This window comes from Echiichthys vipera (assembly GCF_963691815.1).
Source record: "Echiichthys vipera genome assembly, chromosome: 11".
NCBI classification, from domain to species: domain Eukaryota; kingdom Metazoa; phylum Chordata; class Actinopteri; order Perciformes; family Trachinidae; genus Echiichthys; species Echiichthys vipera.
In genome coordinates this window covers 14,583,839-14,601,599 of record NC_139836.1, presented here as the reverse complement: position 1 = coordinate 14,601,599, position 17,761 = coordinate 14,583,839, and the positions used below count along the sequence as shown (strand labels likewise).

The window sequence follows — 17,761 nt, the reverse complement described above, 5'->3', positions numbered from 1 at the left end:
TGATCTCCAGTTTCACAAGGGACTTGTTTCTTTTGTCTTAGCTGTATTTAATGCTTTATTAATACTTTTTTTATAAAAAACTTTAGTTGAAGACTCGGCCCTCAGATAGGGATTTGTCACACATCAACAGCGACAGCCACAAATAGTTTACTTAAGCAATTGCTTTGCGTATTTAGCAAAGGTGCTTGGTAAACACTGGCCCACATTGCTTCAAGACTGAGATTTCTATTACAGTAAGTTGAAAAAAGAGCCCTTACACAACTTACAGTTTACATTGATTCTTAGTAGACATCTTAGTTTCCCTTTCAGGGGCTAATACTCAAGTATTTAACAGATCCTGTGTCGCCAAAAAGATTTTCTCCACATCTAAAATACTATCCTAGATACTATCAATCCTGGGATTAAGGTTATTAGAAATACTGTATAAGCTGCTCTGATTATCCTGTTGGATCATTTCGACTCACGAGATGTAAAAGAATGGCGAGGTCTTTAGTACATCTGCTCCCACAATCCTCTCTGTTTGGGCTGTCTCTTTTGAAATATCTTGGACCATATTGTCTGCATGCCATCTGTCCCAAGAACCTTGTAATAGCTGCATAATAACATTAATTCAATCAACAATAACACTGTATGCATTGTTAATATATATATAATTATATATATTTTTATCAAATACATGTCCCATTATTAGAATAAAGAAAGACATTGTAGAATAACGTTCAGTGGAAACATTTATATCACAAATGTATTGATTTGCTTCTTTAATCAAATCAAGAAAAAGAAAACATGCAATACCAATCCCCTCCTCCCAATCCACAGACAGAGCAACAAATTACTTTCGGAATTTAAAAATACTGAATAGAACAGAACTAAACAAACACTGACTGAATAAAAAGTGATGAAGTAAAAGCATAGATAAATAGAACAATAAAACTGAAATTGAGGAAACGCTATCCCCGACACTTTGAGGAAACACCAGAGGAAGGACTCAGGGCGGTTGTATTAAAATACATTTTAAAGCATTAAAAGAAATAAAGCTATGTGTAAAACAGTAAAACACATAACATAATCACTGGATAACAGTTAGTTCTAGGAGACAGGGTCGGTCAGTTGGCTGCAGCCTTATATTCAATGGACAGACACAAGAGTGGTATGATCCGTTCCTCTAACTCTCTCCCACAAAGCGAATCAGCATCTTTCCCCAAATGTTGAACTATTTCTTTTTATAAATCTGTGATCAGCATTCAGATAGAGAACAACTGCAGATGCAAGTATCTGCTAATTATAGTATACAATACTGACTTATTGTGGTGTATTGACAAAGTCTTTGTGTACTGGTCGTCATTCTGCTAAAATGTGGAACTCGATTTATTGGACACTGTCCCATTTCCTGGAATCCAGTGTCAATGAGGTGACCTTACAAAATGAAGAGTGTATTTTTCTGAAAGCGTACGTCTGGCATTGTTGACCAACTCAGCTGGTGAGAGTAGAAATTGTGCAGTAGCCTAAAGCCACAGCTGTGGGAGCTATCAATTCCTATCAGAATGGCTGGCCACTCTGCCCGTTTTGTCTCTCTTCACCCTTAGAGGAGGATAATGAGGGGGATAGTGATCTGTGTGATGCCACTAACACTCTTCTGTATGATAGATGCATCAGGTTTAGGCTGTGGTATTAAGAGATGAGCCCTCACTTATACTCATTACTCTTGATTTGGTCAAATTTGTAATCTTCTTTGTTACTGTGTGTGTGGTGATGACATTAGCACCCCCTGATTAATAAAACTGCATAAAAGAAAATGAAAAAAGGGGGGATATCACAGAGTTACATGTGTTTTTGCCACGGGATACCAAATTATTGTATAGGGGAATTGCATTATGGGAATTGTAGGATCTCAAGCCAATGCAGTAGCTGAGGAGGTACAGGATACAGAGCAGTTCAGTCAAACTGCTATCTGCCAGTAAAATAAGAGGTATTTTGCATTATAATTTGCCAATCATGAATAATAACCTATTTATGAAAACACTAGTCAGTAGTTTGCTCTATTCTAAAGAAGCTGGATGCTGTGTGCAGTTTGCTGACGTCAAATTGCATAGGGTGTCACCTACACATTTCTCTGCAGCTCCTTTAAAGGGATGCCCAAATATCCACATAGAGTTTTTTTGCAATGAGATTTTCAGCTTTTCCACAATAAAAAAAGACATAGCTGACCTACTTTCTCAAAGCAATGCTGGCATAATAAACTGCTGCAGTTTGAGGCTATTTCAGATGGAATTGAACTGGTTTCATAAGGAAGTGTCAGCTGTTTAATAACTCATAATATTAAACATCTTTTAACATATTAATTATTTTCATTTAATTACACAGTTAATACATTTGACATATTATACAACATGCCCTCATTTAAGTGACTCTCTCACCTCCTAATGTAACAGAGCAGTCTACCAGATAAGCAGTTCTCTTGTGGCCCATTACCGATGCAGAACATGAATACACATAATATTTTTGGTGTCAAATTTCTTCCCAAAAGTTGAAGGTAAAGTCTTTGAGATTTTTATATATTAAAGACACAACTTTCTAGGAGAGAATGGGCTGAAGCCATTAGTTAAACAGCCACTACATTAGACACACAATTAGGCTCTCTTATAACAGACTGCAGAATTTTTTTTTTAACTGAAAGCAATTATTGAAATGAGACTATAATTTCACACAGTCTTTGAGTAAATATTTGTTTGGGGGAAAAAACAGATCCAAATATGTCCCTGGTGTGGTTCATGTTGAAAAACAGCAGCCTGAGTACAAGCTCAGTGGAAGGTTGTTACCTTATTAGTGATGGCATGCAGAAGGACCTTGACAGAATATACATCATTTGATACCACAAAGCTTCGTCTTTTATTTTGTGAAAACTATTTCAGGATCGCAATATCGCTGCAGCTACAACTTCTTCTTTACTAATATGTGCGTATACAAAAATAGCTGAGAACCAACCGAATTTTTCGCACATTTGTGCCTCTTTAAATTTAGTTCATTATCACTGACTTTTGGATAGTGAACTCCAAAGAGTTTCCTTTCACACAAAAAATACACTTTAAATAGTTCAAGGGCAATAACCATCTTAAACTTGGTTTGTGTCCGTCCAGGCAGCTTGTGAAGAGGTGGAAATAAATACCTCTTGAATTCTGAGTTAATACTGTAGAACCAGCTGAAACGAGCGAATAATAGAGACAAAGAATTCCAACAAACATAAAACACTGCAATGCTGAAAACATTAAGAGTGGATGACAAAAGGTTGATTCATCACACACCATATTCTTAAATCGTCACACATCAGAGAATTATACCTCTTGCTGGATGTTGTGTGTAGTCGACGTGACACATGTTCTGTTACTGTAAGTGAAACCCAGTGTCACTCTTGTCACATATCAGACAGAATTGTCAACTTGTTAGACTCTGTGGAGTGGATGGATGCAGAGGTCTGGACCCAGGCAAGTGTCACAGAGAACCCTCCCTGCTCTTGACATGTCTCTTCAGCCAACTGCACTCAGACATACTGCTGGACTGGCAACGATGCTTAGATGACATTTTGTCGAGCTGGCTGACGATAGCCAGTGTGCGTCGTATAAAGCTGGATTGAGCGCTGTTAGTTTGGCTCCCCTTGGACTGTCACTTTGGTGTTGTCACTGGTTTTGAGCTCACAGTCAGAGCATCAAGGTTGTGTTGACGTGACAGAATCATGTCTGCAGATTGGCAAATAGAAAAGAAAATAGATGTATTTACCATCCCTGATGTGATCTTACTGCTGTCTTACACCAGATGTTTCATTTGTTTTTGTTTTCTTCACTTGAATAGTAACGTAATTACTTTCTGAGCTAAACGTCGTGTGCACGATCATCAGCACAAGACCTTCAGAGATGCAGATCCTCTGATAGACAGTTGAGTGCATTTCGGTGTAGTGTTACCAGCACAATAGCCCTGGAATCACTTTGTCAGGGGGATTAAATGGATTTACGTCTCTGGATTAGGATGTAACCAGCTGGGTACATTTGTGAAAGAAAATGTGTGTGTGTGTGTGTGTGTGTGTGTGTGTGTGTGTGTGTGTGTGTGTGTGTGTGTGTGTGTGTGTGTGTGTGTGAGTGAGTGATAGGGGACTTGTGTTAATGGTCCTTACCGCTGTTAGAGGAAAGCTTCTTTTCTTCAAAACACTACCAGATAAAACCTTGTATAGTGAGTTACTGAAGATTGCTGAAGTTTGATTCAAAATAACTTCTTACATTATATTATTACACAATCTTTCAACAAATCAAATTCTGTGAGCACCTATTTTCTGTTAGTTCAGTTCTGAAAATGTGCTGTTTCTTGCCCTTTGGCATTTCAATCGTGTGCAGTTGTGAAGAAAGTGTAGATCAGATTTAAAGCATACCTCTATTAATTTAATTAGCATGAAAAAATCATCTGATTTTAATTTGGTTTTGTTCACTAATAATTAGAAGAAGTGAATTCCTATAACACAGTGGTAATTGCACAATAATTGTCCACACAATCTACAACAGACTATCAAAGAAAATGTTCTTAAACAGGCTGCTCTTTGAATTGAAATGCAGTGGGAGTGGCAAAAGTCAGCATCATTCTTTTGGGGAAAACAGTCGTGATTCTTTTACTTTTCACCTCATGTGGTAACTTTGCAACTGCCAGCTTCATGCTTGTCTTGTCAGAATGCTTTTTCAGCAGTGTGCTTTTCATCATCCAGCTAACTTTTTGTGAACAAAGTGCACTTTTTTTAGATTCTTTCACAATATGATTAAACTATTTATTCAACTGTTGCATGAAGCTGCACACAATTCAATTTATCAATTATATATTAATTTAGTTTGTGTGCAAAGTCCACTTTTCATTCAAACAATATTTTGTTTGAAAAACAGCGAGAAAATCAATTTAAACAAATATCCAAAATATCATCCATTCCAGAAGGGCTTTGGTAAATGAGGCACTATTTAAATCGATAATAGTACTTTACATTAAGTAGAAACTATTACAAAATGTATGTAAAACAAATTACACATACTTTACCAAAATTGGTCTTGTCATGTTAAGTTTAAAGTCACTGTTTTATTGCCTTGTAATTTGTTCACAAAATGATGATTTGGATTGTTTTTTGTGCATGATGTCTGATATGGAAGGGGAACCTGTGGTGATGGTAAGTTTTGGGTCAAAAATTCGCTTGAATCTGGGCAACAAACCATTTCAAAGAGGTAGGAGTTTATTTTGTAGAGGAAATTGGGCTTGTGTGCCCAACTGGCCGCATGGTTACAGTAATAGATTGATTGAAGGGTCATTTTTTGTTGTGCAAATATTGATTAGACTTTGCATGCTACTGTCTTTATGATTTCACTTCATGATTGTCCTAGTGCGAAATCATAATAATTTGAAATATCATCACATTTTCATTTTATACCATTTTCTATATTTCTGCTATTCTGATTTTAAATATTTAAATATTAAATATGGAATCAGGCAAATCACCAGCACTTAATGGTGAATCGGACTGTCGACTGACTTTTTTTTTGTCAGGCCCTAACACCCTCCTATTTTGTTGGTTTCTGCATGTTTTCTCAAACCCTTTTCTTATCCCTTCCACTGGCAGGATGAAGTTCACCTCACCTGTTTGCAAATACTTGACCAACATGTAATTCTACTCTCAGGCTCCCTCATTAGAGTGACAGATTTTACATGGCAGTTTTCTCACCTTCTCACACCTCACTTTGCCAAAATCAATGTTAGGGCAATTTCATTTGGTAGGCAATCTCCTTTTGCATTGCCAATATGTGCTCACTGGTCATTGCTTTCAGTACGGTGACCAAATCACCCGTATAAAGTTCCAGTCACGATACCCCACTGCCCAATCTGAAACCTTAGAGGCATTGCTATACCACAGCCAACTCTATTTATTTCGCTTGTTTTCTCTTGCAGTGCATTTCATCATATGCAGTGTAGGGTAGCTTTTCATTTAGAAAAAACCCCAAAACAAAACACTGCACACAGATTCCACTGAGTCTGATGAATATATATATATTAAAAAGTAAGATAAATAAAATATTTGATGGGCCTAACGCAACAGCATGAACCAGCCTCAAGCCTCAAGATGTTTATCCCCTTGCGCCTCATAATCAATACTGGTTCTTCAATTTTTTAACAGTGATGCCAGTTTTCATCTGCAGCCAACAAAGAATTTAGTCCTCCAAGGTTATATCAAATATTCTGAAGGACTCATTCAGTTACAACTCTGTCCTGTATTCCAGGTCAGTGTATGAAACAAAGTGAAGGCCTTTGCATAAATCAGCATTTCCTCTGCAGGGATTACAATAGGTCACTTGCATGTGATGTTTAATGCCTTGCATGGTTACGACATGCAATGGCCAGTACTAGTCTGCATGCTGCTTAATGAATGTCTTCCTCTCTTTCTCTTTGCCTGTCCGTGCTTCCAGAAGACAACTATACTGAAGGTGGGTATTTTAATCATTGGTTTCTTGCTAAATTTTGTATGCCTACACATTGCCATGGCTAAAACTCTTGAAATAAATATTTTAAAGTATATTGGTAATGATATTGATATTCATGGAGTGGTAAGTCTGATTAATCATGTTTTCATTGATGTTTATTTGTTGTTATGTTAATGCCTCACTGTAATAATTCTTTAAGTACATTTTTAAACTAATACCAACATCAAGAATGAAGAATGCGATTAAATAGCCTTGAAGTGCTGCTGCTTTTCTAAGCTACCAGTTGGTTAACTATAAATACTTCCAATCAGCTTTTTTTTTTTCTATCTCAAGTGTAATTCAGATCCCAGTTTGATTGCCTTAATAAGAAAAAGAAACAGCCGGCTTTGGGTCCTGAGAGCCAACACTGAACATTAACCAAATCAATCAGATAGTAAGAATCAAATATAATAAAACATTAAGAGACCCAAGTGGGCACCCTTAAGTAAAAATAATTTTGAAAGGATTAGCTGAGCAATATTATGAGAAAAGTATTGTTAGAAAATTAGAATAGAATAGAATAGAATAGAATGGGTACTACAAAACAGAACAATATGGACTAATTCCTTCATTAGTATTACAATATGTATTTTAAATGTCAAATGTTTCTTTGTGGTAATCATAAGCTGATGCTATGTGATAGCATCAATCTCAATGGTTGAACATGAGAAGTGTCTTGTTGGTAAGTATATTATCAGTGACAGCGCCCATCTTCTACACAGATTTTTCACTCAATGCTCTCTTCTTCTTTATAAGCAAAATCATTCACTTTCCTTGTATGAGGGTTCCACTGGGACTTAGGGAATTATTGTTACTTTGTGGCTAAAATCATCCATATTTTCAAACAGAAGGCAAATGACAATAAATTCTGAATAGCAGGAAAAAAACTGGAAAGGAAAGCACTGGAATTAAATAGTTGGCAGCTATCATAAAGCCCCTTCCTACAAAAACTTGTATCTGCCAGGCTGCTTGCTAGAAGCAATACATTTTAAATTAGCAAAGACATTTCAGTGCTTCCAGGTTGTAGAAAGTCTTGGAGTTAAATTTAAACTTGAATGCCAGAACAACTCTGGAGAAGAAAAGTATACATCATCCAAACAAAGCCGTTTGTGCTGTGCCTGGATCCTAATCATGGTTGATATATTGGTTCACTGTGTCAATCAAATGAATTTAAGTAATTTGTACTTAGTGCTACTCAAAATGGCATGGTAGCCAGACCATATCCTATCATCTCTATATGACACAAGAATCACTCAGTGTTGACAGTTGTTGAAGGTAAAGGTAAAACAGTTTTCTGTGTGCATACCGTAGGGATTGATATTTCATCGGTAGGTTGGATGATAGTCTATGTACTTCATCTTAGAGAAAAAAAGGTCAACCTGAATTTAGATGTCTGAATGATGACTAGTAAGTTGCTGATGATGCATTGCAACCTGCTGTGGTTGACTAAATGCTCATCATGCTAACCTTGTCTGTGCACCCTCCTCCCCTTCGTCCCACTCTTCCCTATCCGAACACTCCTCACAGACATCTATTCTAAAAGAGATGCCAGTGTGTCGGTGTCTCACAGCTTCCCATGATCCCTTTGTTCTCTGCTGACTGTGCTCTTGTTTTCCTTTAAGGTCTGGCACACCTGATGATGGGCGACCAAGGTATGATCTCTGTTCCTTTTCTCCCATCATTCCTCCATTGTCTGTCCTGCTCCCATTGTGCTCAGAAGTGTGCGTGCATAATGTTGTGCGATACTCAGGCTTGAAGCTTCATATATGGGCTGTCATTTCACTTATTATGAGTGACCTAGTTGATATGCATTCTCCCAGTGACTTTTTTTTCTCCACATGACCCCTTTTTCAAGATCATTTGGCTTTCTACTCCCGACTCCACTAGGAAGCTGTGTAATTTATCTCCATATTTTCTTTCTTTTTAATTATTCACATCTACTGTATAATCTGATGTTGTATAATGATGTTGTTCAAGTAAAGGGACATTAATATTATTAGGATATAATGCATGGTGGTGGGAAATAGCATACCGAATTTTAAGCTAATCCTCATCTGTCGTGCATGTTGCGAGTGTCTGCACAGACGGTCTGTCCATTCATCCATCCATTTGTGTCGCGACTGCATATCCTTATCATGGAGCAGAGCAGGGATGTGAAGTGTTGTTCTCTTGCCACTTACCTTTGTTAGTCCCCTTTGCTGTCACACATTTTCTCTCTTCTATTTGCACATATGTGAAGCCATCAAGCCTCTTTTTCCTGCCGTCTTTTTCCAACTTGACCGTGACACTTATCGGTGTCTCCTCTCCTTTTGTTCTCCCTTTTTGTCCGGAATCTGCTTTCTTCATGGAACATTTCATCAAACCTCATAGGTAAAAGTAAAGGTACTACACTTTTAATTTTGTGAATTCATGAAACTATGACAGCAGTGTTTGTGGCATTATATACTCATGATAAATGGAGTATATAGTGTCATTGGCATTTTTAAAAAAAATTACTTTTTCAACTATTAATGAAAGCTCTCCAAGGTAGGTGCCACTTGCGCTTTGCATTCATACGCCACATGTTTCTTTTCTGCTCGATGCATGGGAATCATAAATGAGACTCACATGGGCATATAAACATAATAGTTACTGTCCTACATCCAATACACTACCCAGGGGTAGCTACTCTTTCTGTTCAAATAATGAGTGGTTGCCGGTGAGGCTTGATCAGGGTGTAGTGGACCTCCCATCCTGGCTGTGATCCTCAACTCTTCTCCCTATGGGGTAAGTGGACTTCTGATCTTTGCCATTTGACTCTCCTCCTCAGGGCAGAGAGGGGAAGTTTGGCTACTAAGGTCCCTACTGAGCATTCAAGGTAAAACTTTGATTCTTTCAAGTTAGTTACGCAAGTAAAGTCAGTCATCATCAGCTTACTAAAGTGTGGAAAACTTAAATGTCGGTGTGTTTCATTTACTAATTGGAGAATGATATGCAATAGATATACGACTTCAAAATTTGAAAAGTACTGATCAACCCTATGACATTCAAGTGTTCCAATCAAATTCTGAAACATTTTGCTTGCTCTTCTTGTTGCTTTTACATTTACTATTATTAGTTTTACAAGTTTTTTTAAGCAGTTTTGTAAAGTTTTTATTTCTTTACATCACATAGAAATATACTATGATATATGTTATGTTAAATGCTATCTCTTTTTTGTGAAGCACCATTTGAAGAGGTAAGTCTCCAAACTGTCCTGCGGGTGCACAGTGTGACACTTTACTTCATAGCTATTGTAACGTCAGATATTCTGCTGCTATAGAAGTCAAGGCACACACACACACACACACACACACACACACACACACACACACACACACACACACACACACACACACACACACACACACACACACACACACACACACACACACACACACACACACACACACACACACACACACACACACACACACAAATGAAACCACTGATTAGGTTAAGGTAAGTTTTATTTCCACAATTCTACTGGATTCTTATGGTTTGGCAAGTGGATACATAACAGTTTGCTTTTCATCGCACAAGTACTTGACATTGGTACATGCAACACATGTAATTTCACTATGAATGTTTAATTTGAATAAGAAAATCACCACTGTGGATGGTAGTTGAGTTAATTAAGTTGTCATGACCTAGTTATGTAACAATAATCTTGGCATGTGGTAGTCTGTAAATGCCAATTTTACAATGCAATGACATTTTTCTGTCTGAAACATTCATGTCACATTTAAACATGAGCAAAACTACTGAAAAACTGTTGATACTGGCTACGATGACACAATTTATGACTAGTCCATTATTGCCCTTAAAGTTTCACCGAAATGAAGTCAAATAGTTGATTAATAAACCCCTTTTAGACCCCTGATACACATTCGATGCTGACTGGTGTTTTTTGTGTACATTATATGGCTTCATCTGAAACCTACAGGTTATGACACAACCAGCCAGCTTAGCTGTGGCAGAAGGCAAGCCACAGGGAGAGATTGAGAGAATGCTGAGGAGGCACAAATCTGACATATATAGCACACTGTTTCTAATGTGAGCCATTGTTAGTCGTCCCCTGTGTTGTAGAGTGTGAAACCTAGTCAGTCCAGCTATGTACTCTGCAGTCACAAACACATATCCCAACTTGAGTATTAAACCTAGGAGCAAGGATTGCTCTAGTATGTATTATGTTAGCCCCCCCATTCCGCAGAGGTTCCCCACACGTTAACCACTTGTATAGTTTGTCCTCTGTTTCATGGCTGGTCCCTGGAGGATGGGCTAGTTTCTGTGTGCTGCTTTTAGCTATATGCAGACACTGGATTCCTAAAACCTTGTTTCTATCCAGCTCGAAAAAGCAGGGCATACAGTAGGATAAGTCATATTACCTCTGGCACACAAATCACTGGGTATTTAATTGCTGTCATCACTATAAACTGCCATGTGCAGCTTAAGAGCAACTGCAGGCTGTGCAGACAGGCTTACAGGTACCATTGGGCTATTTCCAAATTAGTATGCTTTTTAATGTAATTGCTTTCACTTTCTAAAGATGGAAATTGTCCCTTTTCATTATATCCATGCACATTCCCAGGGATTTCTGTGGGGTGGGGGATAGAAGAGAGAAATTAAATAGAAGTTTAGAAAGCACTTTTCCTTTTCGATATATTTTAGAGAATGCTGATACAGTGCTTTTGAAGTGGGTGTCATAGGTTTGGCTGATCGATGCCTTCAAATAGTAACTTAAAGTTGTACGTAAGATTTGAGATACCTTGTTTCTAGCGGCCTCTTTGGCGATAAGATGTAATTGCAGGCTAGGCTGTTCTTTCATCTTGTCACGTGCACGATCACTGTGTTGACTTTTTTCTTAAACTTTATTTAAACACATTCACCTCTGTCCCCTATACATTACCCTCTTAAATCCACACACACACACACACACACACACACACACACACACACACACACACACACACACACACACATGTTCCTATTACACTTCTGCCCTTTCTATAGGCCTGACTTATGAAGTAGGAATTTCCCAATGTCTGATTACAAGTGAACACAGAATAACTGGCAGTGACGATCTGGGCCTACAGACAAACCGCTGTCAGCAGCGTTACTAAAGTGGCACATTTACATTTAGCGAGGGAATGTCACCAAAGACATACAGATTGGGATACTCTGCAAAAAGGCAAATAGAAGCGCTTTCATTAGTTGGTCATATGATCAATAACCATTGTTTTAACTCCCTTTTGATAGATAGAGACAATTAAATAGATGAAAATCTACAACTTTTAGTCTCATATGCTGGAATCACATTAACATTGCAAAGGTTTTTCCGGCCAATTTTTGTATTCTGTTCATTTGCCAGAACTGATTTAGAAACTGAACATCCACTTATTGACAACCTGACAATTTCACAGCCATTGTAAGAGTTGACAGGTAGAGGATATTCTTCAAATTCTCACACATACAAGCCCACTGTGGTATGTGGGTTTTAACAGTAAAAAGAAAAAAAGATTTATAGAACACAGCTTCCTATGTGTATGTTTGTGTGTGCATTTTTGTAATAAATCTATGTATTTTTGTAAATGTTTTATAAATAAAACCCAGATTATATGTGATAAAGACAACCTCACAGTTTTCTCTACACATATTGGCAATAGTACAGTGCATATGGTATGAATCATTAAATCACATGCATGATAGATACAGATATATGTGCAAAGATAGATTCTACGCTTAGTTAGTATTCCATCTGATCAAGGACATGTTGACGTAACCCTGAAGAAAAAGCATCTTGTGAGTGGATGTGCATATGTTTGCTTTTCTTATGGCATGGTACACGGTACAGTAATGGATAGTGAGCTTGGATTCAGCACAGCTCAGTGAGTAAGTGCTGCATGTGTTTAGTTCAGTCAAAGACATCAGAAAAAGCCTCACTTGACATCCGTTATGTGGGATTTTGAAGCACCTCCCCCCACCTGTTAAATTCAGCACCAGCTCAGTCAATTATTATGCAAAATTTGACCATCTGCATAACGGCAAAGGTCATGACCAACATTTCAAGAGCTCCATGCACTTGAAAAAAATAGCAACACTGACAGCCTACTGACTGTATATGTACAGTATTTTGAATATATTGAGGTATACAGTATATAGTCATTTGTAACCTTTGATTTTGCTATGCAGATTCCTACGCAAAATCTACTGAAGCAAGACTTTATTCTCTGCTACTTGTTTGTAAGGATTACAGTTGGCTGGGAAATTCCTTAAGTCGGCTATTCCCAAAGAGAACAGCACATCAGTTATAGTGTGACTAAAATTAGTGTCTAATTCTCACATATTAGTGACTTTAATGTCATTTTACAGCCATCTCACAAAACTGTCATGGATTTTAAAGTTGTCAAAGAAGGCATTAAGTACTATACAGTATGTTGTAGTTCTAATGCACCATGGAGAGCTTTTGTAGCTTAATTTGCTTCAGACAGTAGAAGTCATTTTGGTACCATGTTTGCTTGTGTAGGTTTCATTTCCCTCTTTGATTATTGATTTACGTTGCCATGTTTGTGAAATGATAGGTACAATGTGTCAGGCACCAAACTTTTACACACATGACACTGCAGGTACATGTCAATCAGAAACATCAACTATTACAAAATAGCAATGGAAAGATTTGTCACAGGATGCTTATAGCAGATATTCATAGTGTCATTTTTAGCTTAAATGTGTGTGTGTGTGTGTGTGGGGGGGTGTCTGTCTGTCTGTGTTGTATCCCTTTTCTCTTTCTTTGTTCCTTCCTGGTGCCTGGAATCTTAAAGCTTCATATCTATTTATGTTTGTTTTTGGGGAGAGTGTTAACATTTTAGTCTAGGGATGATCTTACTTAGAGGTGTCTCATATTTTAGGATGATAGCTGTAACTGAAGAATAGCCCATCTGAAACACAAGTTGTTTTAGATGATGTGCAACAGCATGTAAAGACTTCCTGCCTTCTTTTTCTGACAGGTAACACAATACCATGTGGTGTGTGTTCAGTCAACAACAGATGTTTCCTTTTTAGCTTCACATGAAACCTGGAAGACTGTCAGTGAAATACTTTCCGCACCTTGACTCCCCAGGGCTTTTAATTTCTCAGCTTTAACCCTTTATTTAAGCATATCTGTGGTTGCAGTCATTTCGTTTAAATAAATACTAACCTGTGATGTTTATGTATGAACAGGGTTAAAAACAACATCCTAAAACTGAGGGCTCATTTCTGATTTTCTTCATTCGCACTTCTCCTGAAAGGCATACTCAGAGACAATACCACCTTACACTGAGTGGTCATCTGGACTCTTATTATGTAAAATGTCAGTGGAAATGCTGCTTGAGAAGTTGACTCAGAATTTTCAACAAAAAATAAATTGAGTTTATCTCTAGGTGTTGGCATATGGGTAACATCATCACCATCTGGTCTGAAAACTCCCAACAGAAGAGCCTGACTACCTCTCACATTGCACACAAGCCAGTAGCTCTCAATCAGAATAATGACTGTGAAAATATAACATGCAAAATAAAATGTTTTGGTCTGGGATTAGTTCACTATTATTATTATTGCTCTTACGTTTGGAGCTAAGGAGCTACCTTTTACTAATACGTTTATTATAAAAGAGATAGTATGTATAGCTGTCTCCTACAATAGGCAAAGCTTCAAAACATGAGTGAAAATATGAATCCGAGAGCTTACGGAGAGATGTGGAGCTGCCCTTATATTTACAATGTATGTTACCTTGCAATTTCTGTCATATTTAAACAGCGCTTTAAGAGTAACTTACTAAGAAGTTCTAAATGTGGAGGTGGAGGAGAGAAATGTCTAACATGGCATTATCTTGCAGCAGTATCAGCAGCTATTTTTGTTACATATTTGCTTAGATTTTTGCTGAGAAGTCCTCAAGAAGTGTTTCAACATACCTTTTATTTTTGCATTATTCCTAACAAATACTGATTTACGGTTTCATCTGTACCAACACCATCAGTAGCTGCAGGTAACAGACTACTCAGGGTGGCTGCCAAGATGTGTAATGGTTGTTACATCTAAAAATAACTGGTAGGCTACAGAAACAATGAAGTTGCTGCACGTGTATCGATGAGTCAAGAGAATGCCACCAAAATTTTGTCAAAACCAATTTCACACATATTATAACTCATGTTCTTTCCTAACAGTGGTGTGAAAACATGATGAATGTTAGATTGAGGGGGAAAGTGTGATGAGTAACTGTTTTAATAATTATTTTAGTACGATATGGCGTTGGTGGTACAGTCAGATGGTGCTCAGATAGTAGTATTTGATTGGTAATGCACAGATTCTATACAAGTACATATGATACTGATTGGATCAGCCGGCATTAAGAACATTTTGGAACAATGCGTTTTGACTAGCCTAAAATAATGTTGGTGTATGAACATTTCCGACAAAAGTTAAGAGGTAATTTGCTATTACAACCTCATAACCTTATACATTAAAGAGTAATCACTATAAATTTAAAACGAAAGAAATACAGATTTTAATAGAAAAATAAGCAGTGATTAAGATCAACTAAATCCCAGAGGCATCAACATATCAACATCATCATTCAAAACCCTAAATTAACTTTATCGACAAGAGAAATCAAAACAAATTGTTACAGTATGTGTCATTTATCGTCTTCACAGCTTTAATATTATATTATTTTTTTTAAAACCAAGCAATGTCTTCATGTGACCCCACTGGGAATTTGTTAAAAAAAGTTTACAACAATCTTTATCAATCACAGATTGAATGCACTGCCCTGCTAGCTCACCAAATAATGCAAATCAAACACACCCATAATGTTGCAAACACGTGGTGGTCAGGTGCACGCTGGGTCGCATATGCCCATGGTGGACACCCCAGCGGTGACTTCTACATTGCTTAGGAACGTCTACCTTCAGTGAGGTGTGCACAACCTTTTTGCTGATATTGACAACCCCTGACACAACAGCAGACAGCAGGCACTCATTCAGCTTTTTGAACTTGAGGAGCGGAGCAGGACTGGGTTTAGAGGGACAGAGAAGCTTAGTGGACTATATTCTACATCAAGAATGAACAAGCAGAGAAGCTGAACCTAGAGCAGATTGAGGACTTTGCGGTGCACAAGACTCGCAGAATGATGTTCAGACAGGTGAGTACAACAACAAACTGATTGTTTTAACTCACTGTAGAGAGGAGAATATCAACAACCACACTGTCCAAAAAGTGTTGTGTGTGAGATTCTCTCTTTTTGCTCTAAGGTATACATTTGTGGAGTATTGTGCTGTTAAAGTGGCAGGTTATTTAATTTATGTAGTGTAATAATGTAAGACTGTAAAGGGGCTTTCACACTGCCGTGCAGTAACTTGCCTCCTCCAGTCATTTCAATTAGAGAAGGCCAGCAAAGGGGGACACTGTTCATGGTGGTAGGGGTATGAAGTGGTTGCCATGTGACCGTACACAAATTTTGCTCTGCCACACAGTTTACAGCGCTAATCTTCTGGTGGTAGGACTGTAGCGGCAGCTACTGCTTTTAAAAAAATGCTTTTGCCCTTTGGGGGAACGCTCATGTAGGTCCGTAGTCATCAGGGAGATACCCACAGGGCAATCTGAAAAAAGCGTAGGGATTTACAGAGGACGGCTATTGTATCTTTATAATCGCTAATCAGTTGTATGCTCAGTCAGCTTGACAAGGGACTGGTTTCATTGTTTTCTTGGTCATGCACACTAAATTCTCCCATTTCAAGCTTACTTAATACATAGCAATTTACTTCTTTAATGCCTGCACTGCCGAGCTTTCCTGTTCTATATACCACCCCAGGGCCATCAGTGTTTGTTACAAACAAGGTAACTGTACTTGATGGGTCACAGAGGCAGTTTTCACAGAGATGTGGAAACAGACTCCTTTGCAGTTCAGAGAAAAACGGGCCTGTAATTGCCTGGAGTAAGATTTGTGTATCTTGACATGGCAGATTGGCAAGACTGCACTAAAGCTCCGCAGATTAGTACATTACCACAGAGTCTGCTCCTGACGGGGAGGCAGGAAGACACACAGAAAGAGTGAAGGACTTAAAGCAGACAGAGAGAGGCATTTAAAGAATGAGCACAAGGGAATGGGCAGAAAAAGGAAAGAGGGGGTTCTGCGTGGAAAGAATAAGTGCAATAAAGTGGGATTATAAAACTGGAAGTTTAGTAATGAAGGGAAGGAAAAAAACAGACTTGCATGACAGGGTTTTCTTTTTGAAGAGAATTAGGTTTGTTTGTTTCAAGTAAACATTTATTTTCTGACATCAGACCTGCCTGCCTGGCTTTCTGATAGACATGTTTTGCCTCTTTGTGCCAGTCTCAGCTTCATCGCCAGCATCCTGAATAGGATAAACAGTAGCTACTCTTCTCTGAACTGTCATAACGGACAGTTTTTCTAAAGGGGGAAGGTAGGTTTCAACAGTATTCTTCCCTTCTAACATACATTATCAACATCCAACATCAGATTTAGGATTAACAGTTATCAATGCCTTTTCCAAAGAATATTTATTCTAAAAGTTGACAAACATAAATATTTTTCCCAACCTAAGGAAAGGGCAAAGTAGAATGTAGAATAAAAAAAGGTTGGATCAATATGAACAAGGCTCATCTGGATCCCCAGGTAGAGTGGAAGGAGATCTGCTCCAGATCAATATTGCTGGTCGATGCCAGTGAGAGACTGCAGTCATGAAAATGTCTATATATACCCATGCTTCAGCTGTAGTGTGAAATACATCCTTTGCATGTCTGTTTAGTTATTGTTTTGCTTATAGATCATGGATTATGGCCGTTTTACCTGCCTTCACTTAAAAAAAATGCTGCCATGTATTGTCATTACTTGCTATGTAGGGTATGAAATCATATTTATCCTTTCAGTAAGAATTATGTGATTTAAAAGTGCACAATACATGTTTACAGAGCAGTGTATGGTACTGTATTGCTGCTTTGTTTGGGTGATTTATGAGAGCAAGCCAGTGCCTTAGCTACCTTCAAAGAGATTGTTATTTCCCACATCCTTAATGGTCCATTCATCTTCTCCCATTACAATGTACGTCTGCAGCATCTTACTTTCTTGACATTTTGAAGAAATAGGGATATAGTGTGACTAATTTATGTTGAATCACTCGCACTCCAAGGCATATTCATTTGTCCTTCCC

General features: G+C 37.9%; 1 protein-coding gene across 12 annotated transcripts in view; it reads left to right on the top strand.

Annotated features, from left to right (window-relative positions):
- The window catches only part of LOC310953864 (neurexin-1a), a gene marked incomplete at its 5' end in the record, with an annotated part of 257,217 nt that overhangs the window by 10,819 nt on the left and 228,637 nt on the right, over positions 1–17,761 (top strand). For 3 of the 12 annotated variants that reach the window (XM_083923109.1, XM_083923111.1, XM_083923110.1), the window contains 2 exons: positions 8,156–8,185; positions 8,904–8,915. In XM_083923109.1, the coding sequence (XP_083779235.1) occupies positions 8,170–8,185; positions 8,904–8,915 (28 nt within the window). Of the gene's footprint in view, positions 1–6,479; positions 6,498–8,155; positions 8,186–8,903; positions 8,916–9,330; positions 9,391–17,761 lie in introns of those variants that run through there. The other 9 variants (XM_083923116.1, XM_083923115.1, XM_083923113.1 and 6 more) reach the window with 6 other exon arrangements.